The 20160-nt window shown below is 40.2% G+C and overlaps 1 protein-coding gene across 1 annotated transcript in view; it reads right to left on the minus strand.

The window, feature by feature from the left end:
• FLT1 (fms related receptor tyrosine kinase 1) overlaps positions 1-14273 on the minus strand; it is a 178965-nt gene extending 164692 nt beyond the window's left edge. The window contains exons 1-2 of the mRNA XM_014583107.2: positions 14173-14273; positions 12987-13216 (exon numbers count right to left, since the gene is read on the minus strand). Coding sequence (XP_014438593.1) covers positions 12987-13216; positions 14173-14207 — 265 coding nt within the window. The 5' untranslated portion in view covers positions 14208-14273. The remainder of the gene's footprint in view (positions 1-12986; positions 13217-14172) is intronic.
• Positions 14274-20160: the final 5887 nt, after the last annotated feature.

Consider the following 20160-nt stretch of genomic DNA (forward strand, 5'->3'; position numbering starts at 1 on the left):
TCTCTTTCTTTTTCATGGAAGAAATAAAAAAACTTAAAAAAAAAATAGACCAAAGACATAAAATGGAAAAGGAGAAAATAGAGTATAGCAGGAAAAATATCCTTATGACCTTGGCTATGGCAATGACTTTTATATATAACACCAAAGGCATAAATCACAAAAAAAGAATTGATAAGCAGGACTTTATTGAAATTTAAAATTTCTGTTCTAGCAAAAGAATAAGAAGTCAAACCACAGACTGTGAGAAAATACTTGCAAAAAAGAGAGCTGATAAAAGACTATTATCCAAAATATACAAAGAACTCTTAAAACACAACAATAAGAATACTAACAACCCTAGCAAAGAAATAAAACAAAGGCCTTTACAGACATCTCATGAAAGTAGACAAATAGATGGCAAAAAAGTGTATGAAAAGATTCTCCATATCATGCAGCACTGGGGAAATGGAAACTATAACAATAAGATGCCACTACACACCTACTAGAATGGCCAAAATCCAGCACACCAACAATACCGAAAGCTGGAGAGGATAGAGAGCACTAGGAACTGACATCCATTGCTCGTGGGAATATGAAATAAGACAGACACTTTGGAAGACAGTTTGTTGGTTTCTTGTAAAACTGAACATACTGTTACCATACAACCCAGTACTTACACTTCTTGGGATTTACCCAAAGGAGTTGAAACTTAGGTCCACACAAAAACCTGCATGTGAACTATTTGAGCCAGGTTTGTTCATAATTGCCAAAACGTGGAATCAACCATGATGACTGTTAGTAGGTGAATGGGTAAATAAACTGTAGTACATCTATACGATGGATTATCATTCAGTGCTAACAAAGAAAGGAGCTATCAAGTCATGAAAAGACATGGAGGAACCTTCAATGCACATTACTAAATGAAAGAAGCCAGTCTGAAAAGACTACATGCTGTAGGATTCCAACTATATGAATTCTGAAAAAGATAAAACGATGGAGCAATAAAAAAGACCAGTGTATTCCAGGGGACGAGACTGGGGAAAGGCATGAACAGGTAGAGCACAGAGGATGTTTAGGGCAGTGAAAATATTCTGCATGATATTACAATAATGGGTCCATGTCATTATACATTTGTCTAAACTCATAGAATACACAACACCAAGTGTGAACCCTAACATAAACTCAACTTCGGATGATTATGATGTCTCAGTATAGGTTCAATTGTAACAAATGGGAACAGCGGTTGGTGTAACGACTGTCACTAGACTCCTATGTAGTCGACTGCGGTTTGAATCCCAGACCTGGTGGCTTAAACTGACGCTGGGCACGTGTGTTTGTGTGTCCAAGATCCTGAGAAGAGAACAGAGAAGAAGGGATTGTGGCGTGGACAGGCACCTGGTGGGTGATTTCTCGCTTTCTGTCTCTCTGTCTCTCTCTGCCTTTCTGGTGAGCACATGTAACCTATAGCAAAAACCTCTAAAAAAAAAATATGTAACAAATGAACCCCTCTGGCTTGGGATTTTGATAATGTGAGAAGCTATGCATGTGGGGACAAAAGATTTATGGGAAATCTCTGCACATTTATCTCAATTTTGCTACAAATCTGAAACTGCTTTAAGGAAAAAATAAAGTCTTTAAAATATACATACACACATAACTTTTTTTTTAAATTGCTATAGGGCATGTGTGCTCGCTGAAGAGAGAGGAAAAGTGAGAAAGCACCCCCCAGGAGGGATGGCCATGCCACAGTCCCTTCTCCTCTATTTTCCTCTCAGGATTTTAGGCCTGGTGTGTTTCTCAAGCCACCTGATCCAGGATTCTAACCATACAGTTGGACATGTGGGATCCAGTTGTCTTAACCATCACATCACTGCTGTTCCATACACACACACATTTTTTTCTTAATGATAGTGCTACTTAATATGATTGTCGTGAGGATAAAAATCTATGAAGGTATGCAACATGCTTAGAATGGAACCGCCCAGAGAGGAGGACCCACCTACACACTAATGATTATCTTATTTAGTAATTTGCACTTGATATCCAGCAAGTATCAGAACAGGGATTTGAAACGAATCTGTGGCCCAGACCATATTGTTTCCACCATAGCTTATTAAATGATATCTGATGAAGGGAGGAAGGAAGGAAGAGAGGAGTATTTACTGCTTTACTAACCCACGGATTGAGTTGCAGAATCAGTCAAGATGACTGCCAATTTAACTCAGTAAAAATGCACCAGGGACCAGCAGTTAGCATAATGGCTATGTCGCTGGACTCCCATGTAGTCGACCACGGTTCGAGTCCCAGACCCAGTGACTTTCCTGTAAGGAGAATGGAGGAGAAGGGATTGTGGTGTGGCCATCCCCCTGGGGGAGGGATTTCTTGCTTTCTGTCTCTCTGTCTCTGTCTTTCTGGCGAGCACATACACCCTTTAGCAAAAACCTCTCAAAAAAAAAAATGCACCAAATAACAAAACAACAAATATTTTCAATAGTGAAGGGAAACTGTAGAGTATCAAAACAGCAAAAACCATAAAGATAAAAACTGATCATATCCTCATCTCTAGGCAGGGCAGGCATGCCATTATCATTGTTAAAGTTACAAAATGTCAGAAACTTAAAACCTTTTCAGCCTAAGGGGATTTCTTCTAAAAAAAGTCTGTTCATTTTTCTCAAAAGATTGCTTGAAGGAGACTTTAAAAAAAATTATTAAAACCATTCGGTTTGATCCACTGTTTTTCACACTGCCTGGCTGTAGGGGGGAAATGAGAGGATATGGTCGATTTATTGCCTTTGGACTTCGCTGCCATCATAAGATTTCATAATTCTCCCCCAGCCATCAACTTTTCAAAGTCCTAGATTACGTCCAAGTGGCTTATTCAAGATTGTGTTCACTCTGATTATTTTTGAGTATTTCTGCAGTTCTACTAAATGCCGGATGATATACAATGACATTTTCGCTAGCAAGGCTTAGCAATGTGACTCTAGAAAGCTGGCATGCCAGACTTTTCTCGTATGGGCCCTAGGGAGCATCACAATTGTTATTTCTCTGAGGGAAGAGCCTGAACATTTGACAGACACCATCAGTTGCTAAGAATTAAATTCCTAGGAATATAGTAGGTGAACAACGGGTCTGGGTCGGGGCTGGAAAAAAAGACGCAATGTTCCTGACTGGCATTGAATTCACCAACAAGAGTGGCTTGGGTCTCAATGACAAGTGTTTCCTAGAGTCAAGATCCCTTTGGCGTTTAATGACAAAAATGTTTCTAGGAGGGAAATTTGAATTGACAGAGCTTAAAGATAGCAAGAAAGTCTTCTATCAAATTTTCATGTAGCTGGAAAGGGAAATGGTGAAGAGTTAAGTTACTCCTTTCTAAACTCGCACCATGTGGTCCTAATCAGCTGTCCCCAGTGATGGACAGAATGGATAATCTCCTTCAGGCTGTAGCCCGAAGGGAGCACAGAGCCAGGATATGGAGGGATGGTTCCCAGGGAAAAAAAAAAAACAAAACTCTGTGACTCCAAACAATATTGTCAGTGTATGCTTTAGACCCTAGAAATATTTTTTTCCTTCATCAAAATGGAAACAAAAATCCAGTAAAACCTGATCTTGTACTAAATTTTTGATGGCTCTCTATGCAAACAGGCTAGAAAATGGCTAAGAATTCTTTACAGAAGATGTTTCAGGCAGAATTATGCAAATGCAAACCAGCTTCAGACAGCTGCCTTTGTTGGAAACCCACCTGGGTTTCCAGACATACAGTCCAGAGCCTGTGTCCACACTTCATTCACCCAGCATGTCTGTCTCCTCAGCAAATCCATCAGCTAAGGGTGTGACAAGAAAAACAAGATCCATCACCCAGCCTGTATGAATTTGCTGCTTCCTGGTGATGCAAGGGCTCAAGTGACTGCTATGGTAGGGATCGTAGACAATCTCTGAGATCCAAATTTTAGAAACCAATTCTTTTTTTTTTTTGGCGGGGGGGAGGTTTTTAGGGATCGTAGACAATCTCTGAGATCCAAATTTTGGAAACCAATTCTTTTTTTTTGCGGGGGGGGGAGGTTTTTGCTATAAAGTGCATGCGTTCACTAGGAAGACAGAAAAGCGAGAAATCACCCCCAGATGGCCACACCACAATCCCTTCTCCTCCATTCTTCTCTTGGGATCTTGGGCACGCACGCACACGCACCCAGCATGAGTTTAAGCCACGGATCTAGGACTTGAACCGCAGTCGACTACATGGGAGTCCAGTGACATAGCCATTACTCCAACTGCTGGTCTCTGGAAGCCAATTCTTATTAGAAGACTTGTGCTAGAAGAAAGATAAATTTCAGAAACTAAGCGAAAGGAGCCATCTGTTAGGAATAGAGGTGCAATAAGTAAGGGAGGACGGGAGACATTCTCTCCCCTGGGTAGAGGAGAATGAGGACATCTTTCAGAAACTGAAGTTTAAAGCCATCAGTGACTCTAGACATGAATCAGGCAATAGTAGCTGCTGTCATAGATTTCCTAAGAAATCCAAACCTAAAGAAGTTAGCCAGTGGGGCCAGTCCCATAGCACAGTGATTCAGGGAGCTGGGTCCCACATGGCCAAGCCCTATTGAGGGGTTCTCCCTTGCTCTTTCTCACTCTGAAGAATGCATGTGCCTTCTGGCAATTAAAAAAAAAAAAAGACAATTAAAAAAAAAAAGAATTCAGTCAACTAATGTGGTTAATAGTTTTTTGTTTTATAGGTTTTAAAATTGTTTTCTTCCTATAAAAGTAAACTATTTTAGCCTATTATTCTCAAAGGGGAATATTGGTGAATAGAAACAAAATTTTCTCTTTAAAGTTGCTCTCACGAAATGATGACTGATTTCGGTGAAGTATTTGACAACCTGTTCAGCCATTTGATGTTCTCTCTACCCAGCACAGTTCTAACCTGCATCGCAAGCAACAATACATCCTCCTGCCAGGTTAGAATCCTCACATCCTTTGTTCAGTCCCACCCTAGCAGCAAGGTCCTGACCACGGCAGGGGGAAATGGAAGGTGTGAATAAGTCTACAGATTGCTACTCTTCGCTGATAGCCCTTCTCGTTATCTTTGCCATGTTTATTCGACCTACTGTACCAGCGAGGCATATTGGATAACAAATGCCAACTGCTCAGCTGTCACCCAGCTGGGCGATGTCGACTGAGCTGCTCACGTGTGTGGCAGCAGGTGCCTGGGAAGGAATCTAAAGGCAGGCAGTGTCAAGATAGAACATCCATGCTCCACAGAACACTAGTGGGGGCTCTCATTAAAGAGTGTTAAAGGAGCCCTCTTCACTCCTTAGCGAGACCCACTTTTGAACAGTAGTTATTCTGCTCCAAAGTAAAATAAAGCAAAATAAAATCTTATTGTTTAAAATAAAATCTGCACACCATGGCCCTAGCAAGTAACCAAGGGACTTCAAAATTAAAGGATCCTATAGCTTCGCTTTTTGTGCCTCTATAAAACAAACAACAGGGCCTTGGAAATAACAAGTGCTGATCAACCTCTGCAAACAGACCCCCGGACTGCTGATGAGAACTCTTGGGCCAAACCTGCTTGTGGGAAATCCATTTCAGGAATGAGGTAAGTGTATGCACAGGACCACACAGCAACAGCTAGCTGCATCAACTAAAGGAAAGGGGATATTTCGACTACTCATACCCTCCAGATTTCTGTTCCTGAGTGGTATGCAAAAATAACCATAGTGTGGGACCAGCAGTTAGCGTAATGGCTATGTCGCTGGACTCCCATGTAGTTGACCGTGGTTCGAGGCCTGGACTGGTGGCTTAAACACGCCGGGTGCATTGTGCATGAGTGCCCAAGGTCCCGAGAGGAGATTGGAGAAGGGATTGCGGTGCGGCCATCCTCCCGGAGAGTGATTTCTTTCTGTCTCTCTGACTCTCTCTGTTTTCTGGCGAGCGCACGCGCCCTATAGCAAAAATCTCTCTCTCAAAAAAAAAAAAAATCATAGTGCTTATAGTTAGTAGTGCCAATTATAAATAAAAAGAATAGTTATGGCCTATTCTAGGAGCTTTTAAACTTTTTACACTGAGTTACACAATAAGAAATACATTTACATTAGACCCATTAAACATACACACATATAGACACATACATATGAGTTTTACATTCATGTGAGAATAATGTGTATAAAATAGAAACAAAATAGCTATTTATACAATACCCTTACTTGTTACAATATGCTTGGATATTTTCCATTCTATTCCGTTTTTATTTTTTAAATGCTAATTGCAACCCACTAATTTAATTCCACAGCACACTAATGGTTTGGAAGAACATTTTTTTAAAAAGCCTTGATGAACTGAGTAAATAAGATGGCATCTCTTTCCCATGCTGTGTGAACAGGAATGCAGCAGTGACACTGCAGGTAGGAGGTGCCAGAACAAGACTCTGTCCCTAACAGGCAACAACTCTTTGGGAATCAAGCTTAGTTTCTCTAAGAAAAACACTGTTTCTCTGTTTCTCAGAAAAACACTGAAATTAGCAGAACCAGCAGTTAGCATAATGGCTATGTCGCTGAACTCCCATGTGGCCAACCTCTGTTTGAGTCCCGGACCCGGTGACTTAAAACTCATGCCAGGTGTGTGTGTGTGCGTGCCCAAGATCCCGAGATGAGAATGGAGGAGAAGGGATTGCGGTGTGGTCATCTCCCCTGGGGGGTGATTTCTCGCTTTCTGTCTCTCTGTCCTTCTGGCAAGTGCATGTGCTCTTTAGCAAAAACCTCTTGGGGGGGGACAAAAACAAAAACAGTGAAATTAGCTTAATTGATCATTCCTCAAAAGGAAAGCAAAACTGAATTTGAAATTTAAAGAAATTTAGTAACTGTATAACCTCTGTTCTCCAAGATTAAAACGTCAACCGGTCCATAGTTGGAAGTCAAGTGCTGAAATGCCAGGGTAGGGGAACAAGCCCAAACCGAGGGTCCTGGCTGGTCACTGTGAGCAATATGGATCTTGTGCAGGACACTAGGCAATTTTCTCATACGTAAAATGGAAGGGATACCGACTTTGTCTTTTACAGTGATGAGGCAGGAGTTACTTATCCAACCATAGCCCCATTCCATTTTTTAAACTTTTCGATTACAATTTTTCAAGAAAAGACATTAGGAACTAGCAGATCACATAGTGGTTACGTTGCTGGACTCACACATGGCCAACCGTGGTTCAAGTCCCAGACCTGGTGGCTTGAAACTCACTCCAGGCACATGTGCATGTGTGGCCAAAATCTGGAGAGGAGAATAGAGGAGGAACTATGGCATGGCCATTCCTCCTAGGAGGTGGTTTCTCACTTTCCCTCTCATCGTCTCTGTCTCTGTCTCTCTCTCTCCAGCAAGTGCACATGACCTATAGCAAAGACCCCTTAAAAAAAAAAAAAGATATTTTATTTAAATAGCTGCTAGAAGTTTGGGATTGGAGAGGGGAGAGATACAGGCTGACTTCACAGGGAGGAGAGTTCAATACACTAAGTTCGAGGTCTAGCTAGCTGAATTGGAGACATTTTCAAAGTTTTAAATACTTTGGAGATGTCACTAAAACATTCTCTAGTTAGTTTTCTTTCTTTATAATCACAATTCATACATTAACATAACACTTTCTATGAAACCGTCCAACTTTTAGAAAAGGCTGACCCAGAGTCAGTTCCTTGCGTACGCCAAAGCATCAGAAAAGAAGTACAGAACTGCTCCCTTAGTCTCTGAAGGGATGAAGATCGCATAAGTAGCCCTGACATGGCTATTCTTAGAATGTCTCTGTAATTGACAGTGCATTAGGGGATGGTTTACAATTTCTTTTTGGTTACAACCCAGCATTTTGTAGCTAAAATTACTGAGGAAATACATTTATTTTCATAAAAGCAAATTTTATAAGTATATATGGCATTTTTCAGCCATTCTCATTCAGAAGCCATTAGGAAGACCATCCCAAAGTTAGATCCCAGAAGGAGGATGATTCACATCAATGTAATTCGGTAGGACAAAAATGCCACCTGGCTATGGGACCTGGAGTGAGTTGCCTAACTTCTCCTTCCAAAATTCTGAGTGTCACCTTGACTCCTCCTTTCCCTCACCCATCCAGCATCTGATCATCAAGGGCAATGGAATCCCTCTAACCTATTAACTCTCTTCTTCCCCACCACTTTTACAATGAATTCAAGCCACTGTATCTCCCATCTTGATGCACCCAACATCCCTGGTCTTTCTGCCTCAGTCTTGTCCCTTCTGATCTCTCCACCAGTGAGAATCTGAAGGGGATATCTGACAACCTTATTTTCCTGCTAACACTTTTCTTTTTTCTTTTGAGAGATTTTTGCTATAGGACACGTGCGCTCGCCAGAAAGACAGAGAGAGACAGACAGACAGAAAGTGAGAAATCACCCTCCCCCCCAGGGGGATGGCCACATCACAATCCCTTCTCCTCCATTCTCCTCTTGGAATCTTGGGAGCACATGCACGTGCGCCCGACATGAGTTTAAACCACTGGATCTGGGACTCGAACCACAGTCAACTACATGTGAGTCCAGCAACATAGCCATTATGCCAACTGCTGGTCCCTTGCTAACACTTTTCTACTATTCCTTCTCAGCTTTGATGTGAAGTGGAGTCTTGCTCCTTCACTTGCAAAATGAAGAGAATAATGCCTCATTGGATAATTGTGAGGATTAAACAGCATAATGTAAACAAAATAATTTAATTGAAAAGAAACATATGAAATTAACAAATTATTATATTAATTAAAATTTTAATTCACCAGATGATTTAGTAATTAAATACAGGAGTTAAATATTATCACTTGAGTAATTAATGTGATCTAATGTATTATGTGCAGAGTTTGGCAGACTTAAATAACCTGTAGTGATAAAGTGGGAGTATTGATTTTTCTGTACACTACCTATCTGATAAAACATCCAAATCTTGGGTGGAAACTGTTCCTGTTAGCAGGCAATCGATAATGTCTAAGGACCAGTTTGTTCATAATTCACATACTGGGTCAGGTGCTATGGAGACAAAGCTATATACTCATGTCCAGACTACCTACATATCTGTGTTTTCAAAAGATGTGGCTAAACAGGATTTCTCATCTTTATAGAAAATTGCAATGAAATGCCAACACATCTGCAGATGCTTATCAGGGAAATCCTCCAAACAGAATAACATGTTCTAAAGTAAATACTCAACAATAACAAATAAGTGATAACCAGCTAATATCGAGTGAGTAATCACAGCTGTGTATTTGGAAATGGCTGGAGTCTTATTAATCCCAAAGAAAATCCTCTGAGTCATCTGAGATGAGCTTTGTGCCCATGAACTAAACTCAACCTGTGAGGGAAGTGTTCAGTAAAAATGACACAGTACACCCAATTTTCTCAGAAAGAATTAATGAAGTAATGAAGGCAGAAATCCATAAAGTAGCTATTTGGAAAACTTATCATTGGTTAATGGGCTGTATCACAGCTACCTTGGACTTTCATAAGGTGTGATTATGAGACTAATATCACTCTGTCCGGCCACAAACAACGAAATAAATGTTACAGGCACAGAATAAGCATTCCCCGAAGACACTGACTAAATTAACAAGCAAGCCAATAAGGTTGGGAGGCTCTTCTATGGCCACCATGATCAATTCAGACAACTTTTATTATTAGTGCTATTTAAAAGCAATCCAGTCTTGGGCCAGATAGTGGGTATGGAGGTTAAGGCGGCTGGATCCCATGAAGCCAATTGCACTGTTTGAGTCCCAGACCCAGCAGCTTGAAAGCCACACCAAGCATGTGTGCACGCATGGCCAAAATCCCAAGAGTAAAGCAGAAGAGAAGGGACTATGGCATGGCCATCCACTGGGGGTGATTTTTCACTTTCTTCCAAAGGGAAAAAAAAGTCTCATTATATGTCTTAGCAATTTTTCCTATAAACTCATTTAACACTGTGTGTGCATGCGTGTGTGTGTGTGTGTGTGTGTGTGTATCATTTCATATTAGAACCTAGGGGCCCAGCTGAAGTGTTGCAGGGGTAGGGAAGGATTCTGCAGAGCTATGGGCTATGTGGAAGACTGGGGTTCAGCTCCCAGGTTGACTTATACACACCAGGTACGTGCATGCCTGCCTATCATCCTGGCTGGCTGGGAAGGCTGTGGGTGGGTCACAGCATGAGACCCTGTTGAGGGTGCCTAGCTTTCTCTTTTTCTATTCATTCTGAATAAACTTTAAAAAATAAAAATAACCTATGAAACATACACACTTCAAAAGTCTTCCTTCTCCAAGAACAAGCTTTGAAGTAAGTTTCCTAGTGTACAGCCAACTGCAGGGGTTTTGAGATATTGGAACTTACAACTTCATGCTAAGGTTTGTGTCCCATTACAGGAGAGCAGACACGGTAACTACATGGCACCATGCCACTACCTCCTCCCACCTCTTGCATTTCCTTCTGAGGTTTGTAACAAACATCAAAAGTCAGTAGTGGCACTTTTTCCCACTAACCTTACTGAGTCATCCTCAACGTGGACTTTTATATAGTATTTCACACAGCACTTGTTAATGAGTTCATATATTCACTTAACAAATACTGAATTCTAACAATTGCCAAGCACTGCACTGGGGATGCACACTGCAGATAAAAATAATCAAGGCAGATATGGACCTTGCCTTCGTGGGCTTTAACAGTTGATTTAGCTTCCAAAGTAATGGTGTTTGCCCAAACTGCTCTGTTGTACAGTTGCGATGGAAATTATCCTACATAGCGATTTTTCTTTTCTGTGGTAAAGGGGTTTGACATGAATAGGCTTTGTACTCCCCCACCTACGGGCTCCTTAACCCATGGTGTCTATCTATCTACTGAGTAGTGTGGGAGTTAAAGGTGAAATTAAATGACCATTGTTTTTTAGGAAAACAACAAGAGGGGTTTGGCATGAATAGGCTTTGTACTCCCCCACCTATGGGCTCCGTAACCCATGGTGTCTATCTACTGAGTAGTGTGGGAGTTAAAGGTGAAATTAAATGACCATTGTTTTTTAGGAAAACAACAAGATGATCCTTCATTGATTGAAGTGTTTGGCTTATAAGCCAGACTCTGATAATACATAGGAGGAAGTTTTGTGAGAATTTTAGAATGAATGAATTGTTCTTCCACTTCCTTAAGGAGATAGGAGTCTTCCCTTGCAAACTGCTTTCCTTTCTCCACAGTGCTGGAAAGAGCACAATAGGCCACATGGAACTAGAAAAAGACAGTAAATGGCTGAGCATATGATTTTTCCACCACTACCAAATGTTGTCTTCTTTCCCCCTAAGTTGCAAAATTACCTCTTTGAAAGGCTCTGTTCTTGATTCTGCACCTTCTCCACCTGCTTCATTTCCTGCTTCCTGCCCTTCCTTCTCTCCTAGAGAGGTAGGCTGACTTCCCCAAGCAAAAATTTCTAGCCTATATCCTACCCTGTGTTTAAGTGCATCCCTATAATAGCAAACTGCCAGGATGTTTATTCCCCTGAAGCCCCCCCTGGAATAATGCAAAATGTCAGAACAGAGTTTGGAGAAGCAGGGACATAAAAATAATGCTGTCAAAATCAGGCTGATAATAGCTAAAAGAGGCTACTGTTAATATCATGCAATTGCTATACTGTCTCCCAAAACTAATTCTGAACCCAAACAATTACGTTATGCTCGGGTAATACATTGTCTAATTGCCTTATTTCAAAAATTGAGTCCCACCAAAACATTAATTCAATTGTACTGCCTCCAATTCAAAGACTCAATTCTTTAACTCACCAGGAGGTAGCCCCAGAATGTACATTTAGCTACCGATGCTATTGTTTTGTTTTTTAACTTGATTTTGTGCTGCTTGAGGTGCCTATTTATTTTGTTTATAGTCTCTAGGGTTTTTTTTTTTTTTTTCTTCTCCAAACTCTTCAACAAGTTTTGGGAATTGGCTGGAACTAAACAAGGAAGAATAAAATGATAAGCCATTTTTCTTATTCTTTCTCAGAAACTAATTTTTTTTGTTAATTTATAGTTCTTTCAGGATTTTTATTCCCTTTGAATATGAGTTCATTCATTCATTTTTATAAGCAAGGAAAGACAGCACCATAAAAATTATAACCAAAAATTATTTATTTTTACCTACTTCCCTTTCACTATACAATGGTATATGCCAGCTCTTACATCATTGTAATACTTGCTTAAGGAACATAAAATAATACAATATTGTCAACTAGAACCAGTTTTGTGACACTTGGGACAATAACAATATTATATGTATTAGTGTAAATTTAGAAAAAAATCCACAGTATTTAAAAATTCCAATATATAAGAGAATGCAGTTGTGTTGAAGGACAAAAGTCTTGTGTTCTATTTTGGTCTTCTTAATAAATAGGAAATAGAACTAAAATCCTATCATTCTTTTATTAATTCAATTAGGTATCAGACCCTGTTCTAGGTGCTCCAAGGAAGGTGGTGAACTAAACAGACAAGACACTGCTCCCTCATAGGACATAGACATAACTGACCGGGCCTTGAAAATTCTGGTAAGAAATTTACAATTAAAAAAATCATTAAAACTGAATTGTAAGGCCAGCTCTGTGGCACAATGTGGTGATAATGTGTTGCTCAAGAGAAGACAGATCCCACATGGCGACCACGGTTTGAATCCTTGGCCTGGTCAGCCTGAAATACATCAGGTATGTGTGCAAGCACCCAAAATCTGATAGACTGGGGGGCTGGAGGAGTGGGATTGTGGTATGACCTGATGCCTTAGAGGGTGCTCATCTCTTTCTTTTTCTCTTTGTCTCTCTTTTTCTCATGTGTGTACACACACTGTATCATGAATAAAGAAAACCAAATGCATTCCATAAGTTTCTACGATGAGGCTAGAATCTCTTTCCTGGCCTTTTCTTTCATAATCAATAGGAAAGTCATCTCTCCAATGGGCCAGGGTAGACTTATGACCCTCACTATGCCATAGCAAGCAGAATGCAAAAAGCGGACATCTTACCACTAATAAATATATAGATTGTAGATTCTGTTTTCGTCTTCTTCTTTGACGTAGGTATATGTAGATAGTTGCAAGTGTAGAAGCCAGTGTGATTTGTCTGAGCCATGTTCAAGGTCAAAGTACTGCAGAATTGTTTGCCATTCCTTCCACAGGTAGATTTAGTTATGCTCAGCCTTTTGCTTTCCTTACTCACTGTCTCAGGCAAAGACCATGAATGAGCTGCATCCCCCCTGCAATCACAGAGAGGAAACCAAAACAATTATGACTGGGGCCAAGGCTTAGCACTTGTTCCTAAACATTCATTTTATTAGGAGGCACTGTTCTGAGATCCTTTCTTAGGTGTAGTCATCTTCATCTTTAAGGAGAAGTTACACATACAGAAAAGCTTTTGAATAACACAGGGGTCCCCTATCCTTACCTATGGTTTCAGTTACCATGGTCAATGATGGTCTGAAAATATGAAATGGAAAATCCCAGAAACATGCAATTCATAAGTTTTAAATTATGTGCCATTCTGATTAGTATGATGAAATCTTCCACTGCCCTGCTCTGTCCCACATGGGATGTGAATCATCGCTGTGTCCAATATTCACACTGTACATGCTACTGTCTATCAGTCACTTAGCAGCCAGCTGGGTTATTAGATCCACTGTTGCCCTATCACAGTGCTCGCATCCAAGTAACTACCATGTTACTTATCATGGGCCTGAAGTGCAAGAGTAGTGATGTTGGCATATTGTTAGAATTGCTCTATTTTATTATTAAGTTATTGTTATTAATCACTTTCTGTGCCTAAATTATAAATTAAACTTTATCCTAAGTGTGTATGTATAGAAAAAAAACATATTGGGCTGGCCAAAACGTCACAATGTATTTTTTAATGTTTTTCTATGCGAAAATGCTTCATGACTTTTCCAACAACCCAATGGTATATATTGGGTTTTGTGCTTTCAGGTATCCCCTGGGGGAATGTACTCAGAAGAAGAAAGATGCAAAATTGTTCTGGGCATCCCTTGTGAGTAATGCTTTCCCTTCCAGGTGAATCATCTTGCATATGAAGCTGGGTACAGGAGACCACTGACATCCCTGCATTTCTAACTCTGAGAGGCAACCTTTCTACCCTTGCAAGGAATGATTCTGCCTTGGGAAAGACCACTAGATAATTCCCAAACAAATGGTCACTTACCTGCACTTGAGATACAGTGTCTGGCCTGCTTGCATGACATGCTGGGTGCCTTTTAAACTCAGCTCAGGACCTTTTAATTTTGAACCTGAACTAGATCCTGAAAAACAAATTTTTAAAGTGTATTATTTTCAAATTGCCCTCTCACCTTTTTTTTAAAGTTATCTTTCCAAAAAAGTAAGTATTCACCTTTAATTTGTTTACACACACAAAAAAGATACATGTAATACAGATTTTTCTTAGTTTATAAATTTTTGCTAGTCTAAGTCTTCCTCACAAATATTATATATCCTTTTATACCAAATGATCTAAATAAAATCCAAAGTGTATTTATAATGTTAGTAGATTCAAAATGGTTCAAAATATTAGGAATATATAACAACTTATTAACTCTGAAGATTAAATATGCCATCCAAGTATACTTCTTTCTTTTTGAAAATTTTTATTTAGTTAGTTCTCCCATGAGCAACAGAGGTAGCCAGCACTCCAACAGAGTCACTGCTGCCTTGGTACACCCCCAGCTTCAGCCAGCCCCAGATCACAGGCATGTGCCTGCTCAGAGCACTGAGGGAGGTCTCCGGATATGAACCCGTATCTTCCCATGTGAGTCTGCCTTGCAGAGGGTTGTGTTCTACCGCTGTGCCACCATCTAGCCCCCAAAGTACACACATTTTATTCAGTTCTTTTACAATTTCTTATTTATACTCAATTGTTGTACATGCTTGTGGGGCACAATGTGGTTTTTCAAAGCATGTGCACAGTATGTGATCAACAAATCAAAGATATTGACACATTCCACATCTTCAACAAAGAACATTACATTATATTGTGCACCTTTGATTTTGCTTTACTAGAGATCTTTTGAGTATATATATAGAGAGATATATGTATCTCTCTCTCTCTCTATATATATATATATATAGAGAGAGAGAGAGAGAGAGAGAGAGGCAATGCTCCCGCCTTGGTTTTACTCTGTTGTGATATACTGTTCCATAAACTATATGCCTTATTTACATGCATTCTTGTGTCTGTTAAATGTTTTTTCCTGAGTCCCTCCCCCTAAAAAATATTTTTAAAACTGAATTAATTTCTACCATTGTGGATCATCCAGTCATATGGGCTTGTCTGATCCTTTTTCTGAATAAAAACTATACAAAATGTTCTGAATTCTAGGTCTAGCTCTATCATTAGTTAAGTGAAGATATTCTGGGCCAATCATTTCCCTTTCTGAACTAGTTTCCTCATTTGGGAAACTCATTTTAGAATCAAAATCAGTTTTAGAAGGCATTGGTTTGTCTTTATAACCTACAGGCTTCTATAATGGTGCAGTAAAAAGGGAACTGTTCCCTCATGTGACATCGGACAAGTAGATCTCAGATTGCTGTGAGGCAATGAAATGAACAACGTGAAAGTGCCTTCAGAGCTATACATCCCTGTGCCGGGCAACACTGATCTCCATCTCAGTGGCCAGCTGTGTAGCCCTGTATAAGTCACCTCTCTCTCCAGATCTCAGTTCTGTTACCTATAAAACAAGAGACTGGACAAGATAGATGACCATGAATCTCTGACCTTCCGCGTCAGATAGTCCCAGTCTCGGGATTCCTTCACCCATAGGTGCTAGAGAGGCCGATTCTCCCTTGAGCTCTCATTCACCATTCAGAATAGCATCAATAAGGATCTCTCTTGCCTCATTATCTCTCACTCCCCTCCCTCCTCCTCCCTCTCACTTTCTCCTTCTTTCTTCTTCCCCTCTTTCTGCAGAGGCACCTGCAAAGCCCAGTAAAAGCAGACCAGGGTGCTCTTAGGCAAGAATAGGGGCTAGGAGGACAGAGAAAGAAAATTCTTGGAGGAGGAAAGTTAAGTATTTGGAATCAGTCTTAGGGAATATGTTAAGCTAAAATATAGGTGTATACAGTGGAAGTCTAGGTAGAAGCTAGAGGTGGATGGTCTGTTTCAATGTTAGGACATGGCCCTGTGAGATGAGATGAACGTTTCTATGGGGTCCTAATATCTTTTTTTAAAAAAGAATTATTTAATTTAATTTATTTCAATTTGACCAGAGAGGGACAGAGAGAAAGAGTGAGAGAGATGGAATGTGAGGAAGCAAGTCACCAGGCCCAGGACTCGAACTGTAGTTGGCCATGTGGGAGTCCAGAGCCCATAACCACCACACCACCTGCTGGCCTTGGATCCTAATATCTTAAAACTGGTGGTAACTGTAGTCACATCATAGTTAAAAAGTCTGTATCTGAAGCTTGATTTTTCCACTCATGAACTGCATGGCCTTGGCATTACTTAACTGGCTACTCTGGCATCCTCATGAGTAAAACTGGAAAACCATGATCGGCCTCGTAGGCCAGGTGTGTGGATCCAGTGCTATGTTGTGGAAGTGACTGGCTTGCTGCCTGACAGGTGGCAGACGTCCAAAGTCATTGATATCCAGTGCATTCGCCTCTCCACTCCCTCCTACTTCTGTCAGGAAATATTTTGCTGGGCATGTCATTTAAAAGATATTAAATTAATACTGCCTGTTTTACTAGTGTTGCTCATGATATAACATCATATTTTAAAAGGAAATTTTGTCAAGAGCAGGTCCTGACATAAAATTACTACTAGATAAAATGGCTCAGTGAGGGGTCAGCAGGTGACGACGTGGTGGTTAAGGTTCTGGACTCCCACAAGGCTGACTGTGGTTTGTGTCCTGGACCTGGTGGCTTGCTTTCTTCACTTTCCCTCTCTCTCTCTGTCCTTTTCTGGTCAAATTAAAATGAATTTAAGTAAAATAATTCTTTTAAAAAGAGATACAAACTACATATCCACAAACGTGTGCGTGTTACACCGCGGCTACCTCAGTGTTAATCTTCTCAGGAATTCAGTTGGTCACACTGCCCATTTAGCAAGGACTCCCCCATTGTGAAGCTCAGACGGGGAGTGAAACTTTTCTGCTGTTTCTCATGGCAGCCTAGAAATCTGATCTAAAAGCATGATTTGTCCTTTCAGTGATTCCATCTCCTCCGCGAACTACCACTTCAATCACAGTTAAGGACAATGAAATCATGAGGGGCACACAGATCTACTTACATCAGGAAAATTCATATTTAAATAAAACAACAGAAAACATGCTGCAGACCATGGACATGGGCTTTATCACATGCTTCTTTGTTAGAAAAAACTACGAAGGGCAAACTGTTCAGGCTAATAGCGTTAAAAAACCGGCCTGTGAACTGACACTTTGTACTGATGACTGGAACAGTTTTATCATTGATTTTCTGTTATCTCCTAGGAAGACTAGAACTTATGATGGACAAAAATCCCTTCTCACCTTCCTCACATGCCAAACCTCAGGTAGAAAGCCTGCACACCGACTGTTCTAAAATGCCACCCCCAACTCCCCACTTTAAGTTCATTGGGAAAAATAGAATCTTCTTTGCCTTGGGTGGGAAGGGTGGATACATTTCCCAGTATAGTTGTAGTTCTCAATCAAATCCAAAGTCCCGATCATGTAGATTCTTTCTTTAAAAGCTCTTCAAAGCCACTCTGATGGACACTGAAAGAGCGAATGCCCACTAAAGGTTGTTACGAACCACCAGGACTTGCTGTCGCTTTTCATACTCAAAGAAGGTTTTAATATAAAGTCTGATTAAAAGTATCCTCAGAAAACTGTTATTTCTAGTGATTTAAATAAAAACAATATTATTGCTGTTCAAGTCCAACTCCAGGCAAGTCTCCTAGCTCCTTTCCTTCCAGATCCCACACTTAGCCCCTATTATCTTGAAACCAAAGGGTTATTCTTTGCAGGAAAGGAGCTTTATTCAAATAAAAATTGTGAAATATCCACTTTTTCATTTTTAATATAGACTCATTAATCTCCCCAGCTCTGCTATTCACTAGTTCTGTCGTGGCCATGGGCAAACCACTTTAAGCCTCAGCTTCTTCTTCATGTCTTAATAGAGGAAGTTAGACTTCGATTTTTACAATCCTTTCCAGATTAAAAATGACATGATTCTGAGATCACAGTAATAGATAAAATGTGCAAGTTAGAGGTTCCATTGAAAAAATATTTATGGCTAATAAAAAGACAGATAGCCCAATATTAAAAATGGACAGAGACTTAGCCTCAGCAAGTGTTAGATGCTGTTGATTGGTGGGCCCAGCCACGCGGGAGACCAAGGCTTAGTTCCCAGACTACCCTAGAAAGTCGAGCATGGTTGGTACATGCCTGTAGTCTCAGATGCTCTGGAGGCTGAGGCAAGAGGGCCATGAACTTGCTGTCAGTGTGGGCAACATAGTGAAACCTGCCCTGAAAGAGCTGGGCACAGAGGTATGCACCTGTGGCCCCAGCCTAGAGGCTGAGGCAGAAGGACGATGACACAGTGAGACCTAGTCTCAAACACATCTCACTCACACACACACACACACACACACACACACACACACACACACACACTACAAAAACAATATTGACAAAGGACCTGAACAAATATTTTGCCAAAGAAGATCTATAAATGACCTATAAGCATACGAAAAAGGTGAAGGACATCATGAGTCATCAGGAACATGCAAATCAAAACCACAAAGTGATACCACTTCACATCTACTAGGATGGCTTAAATAAAAAAGACAGACGATAAGAAGTGTGGATGAGGAGATGGAACAGCTGCAACCTTCACATATTGCTGGCAGGATTTTTAAATGGTGCAGCCACTTTGGAAAACAGTATGGCAGTTCCTCACAGACTTAAATGTAATCATAGGTTAAACATGTAACTCAACAGTTACACTGCTAGGCATCTACCCAAGACAAATGAAAAGGTACGTCCACATAAAGGCTTGTGCACAAACGTTCACAGCGGTATTACATAGTCTAGCCTAAAAAGTAGAAGCAACCCACGTGCTTTCAGCTGGTGAATGGATAAACACTGATATATTCATACAGTAGACTATTTTGGCAATGTAGAGGAGTTACGATACAGGCTACACCACAGATGGACTTTGAAAACATTATGCCAGTACACACAGAGAAAAGGCCACGTGAGAACACAGTGAGAAAGCGTATGTCTACAAGCAACAGGGAGAGGCCCTGGAGAAACCAAGCCTACCAGCACCTGGATCTCAAACTTTCAGCTTCCAGAGCTATGAGAAAGCAAACTTCTCTCGTTTAAAAATAAAACACAGTATGCAAAGTATCATATAGGAAGTCAGTCACTAAAAGCCACGTGTTGTGTGATTTCATTTATATGAGATGTCCAGATAGGCAAATCCACAGAGATTTGCCTTGCATGAAGTGACTGGGCCTGGGAAGAGAACAAATGGGGAGTGACTGATGACGGGTACAGGGTCTCTTTTTGGAGGGATGAAAACATTCTAAAGTTAGATAGCGGTCATGGTTGCAATAGTCTGTGACTAAACTAAAGGCCTCCGGGTTATACACTGCAATATTCTGGTCTCCCACTCCGATATTTTCGGGTGTCATATTCTAGTCTTCTACAGTATATGAATTTTATCTCAATAAGGCTATGTTTAAAAACCCCAACAACACATGATTAGTCGGAGTTACCTTGAGGGCCTAGAATACTGAGCTATTTTAAAATTTGTTGCCACATATGATCCCATCATTGTTGGGTTTTATGCTCGTTGTTTTTACAGCTTACAGGTTTAGAAGGCTGATTTTAGAGAAATAACTTTTCCTTGATGTTTGGTAACATCACATTTAATTTGAAAGATATTTTACAAACATATTGCAAAATGCTTGCTGTTCCCTCCTGGTATAATCTTTTAAATTTAACTTACTGTCATTGTAAATCATTTCTACTTCTATATATTGGGTTTTAGCTATTTTCATTGAATTTTTAACAGTCATTTTGAGAATCATGTTGCTAGGACTCTGAAGAAATCTGATGTTTCCTTTTCTATTGAAATTACTAATTTCTAACTTACTTGTTTTAACTCAAAGGTTTGTATATTAGATTTATCTTAATGAGATGCATCTGTC

Source organism: Tupaia chinensis, unplaced genomic scaffold (assembly GCF_000334495.1).
Source record: "Tupaia chinensis unplaced genomic scaffold, TupChi_1.0 Scaffold144045_1, whole genome shotgun sequence".
NCBI classification, from domain to species: domain Eukaryota; kingdom Metazoa; phylum Chordata; class Mammalia; order Scandentia; family Tupaiidae; genus Tupaia; species Tupaia belangeri.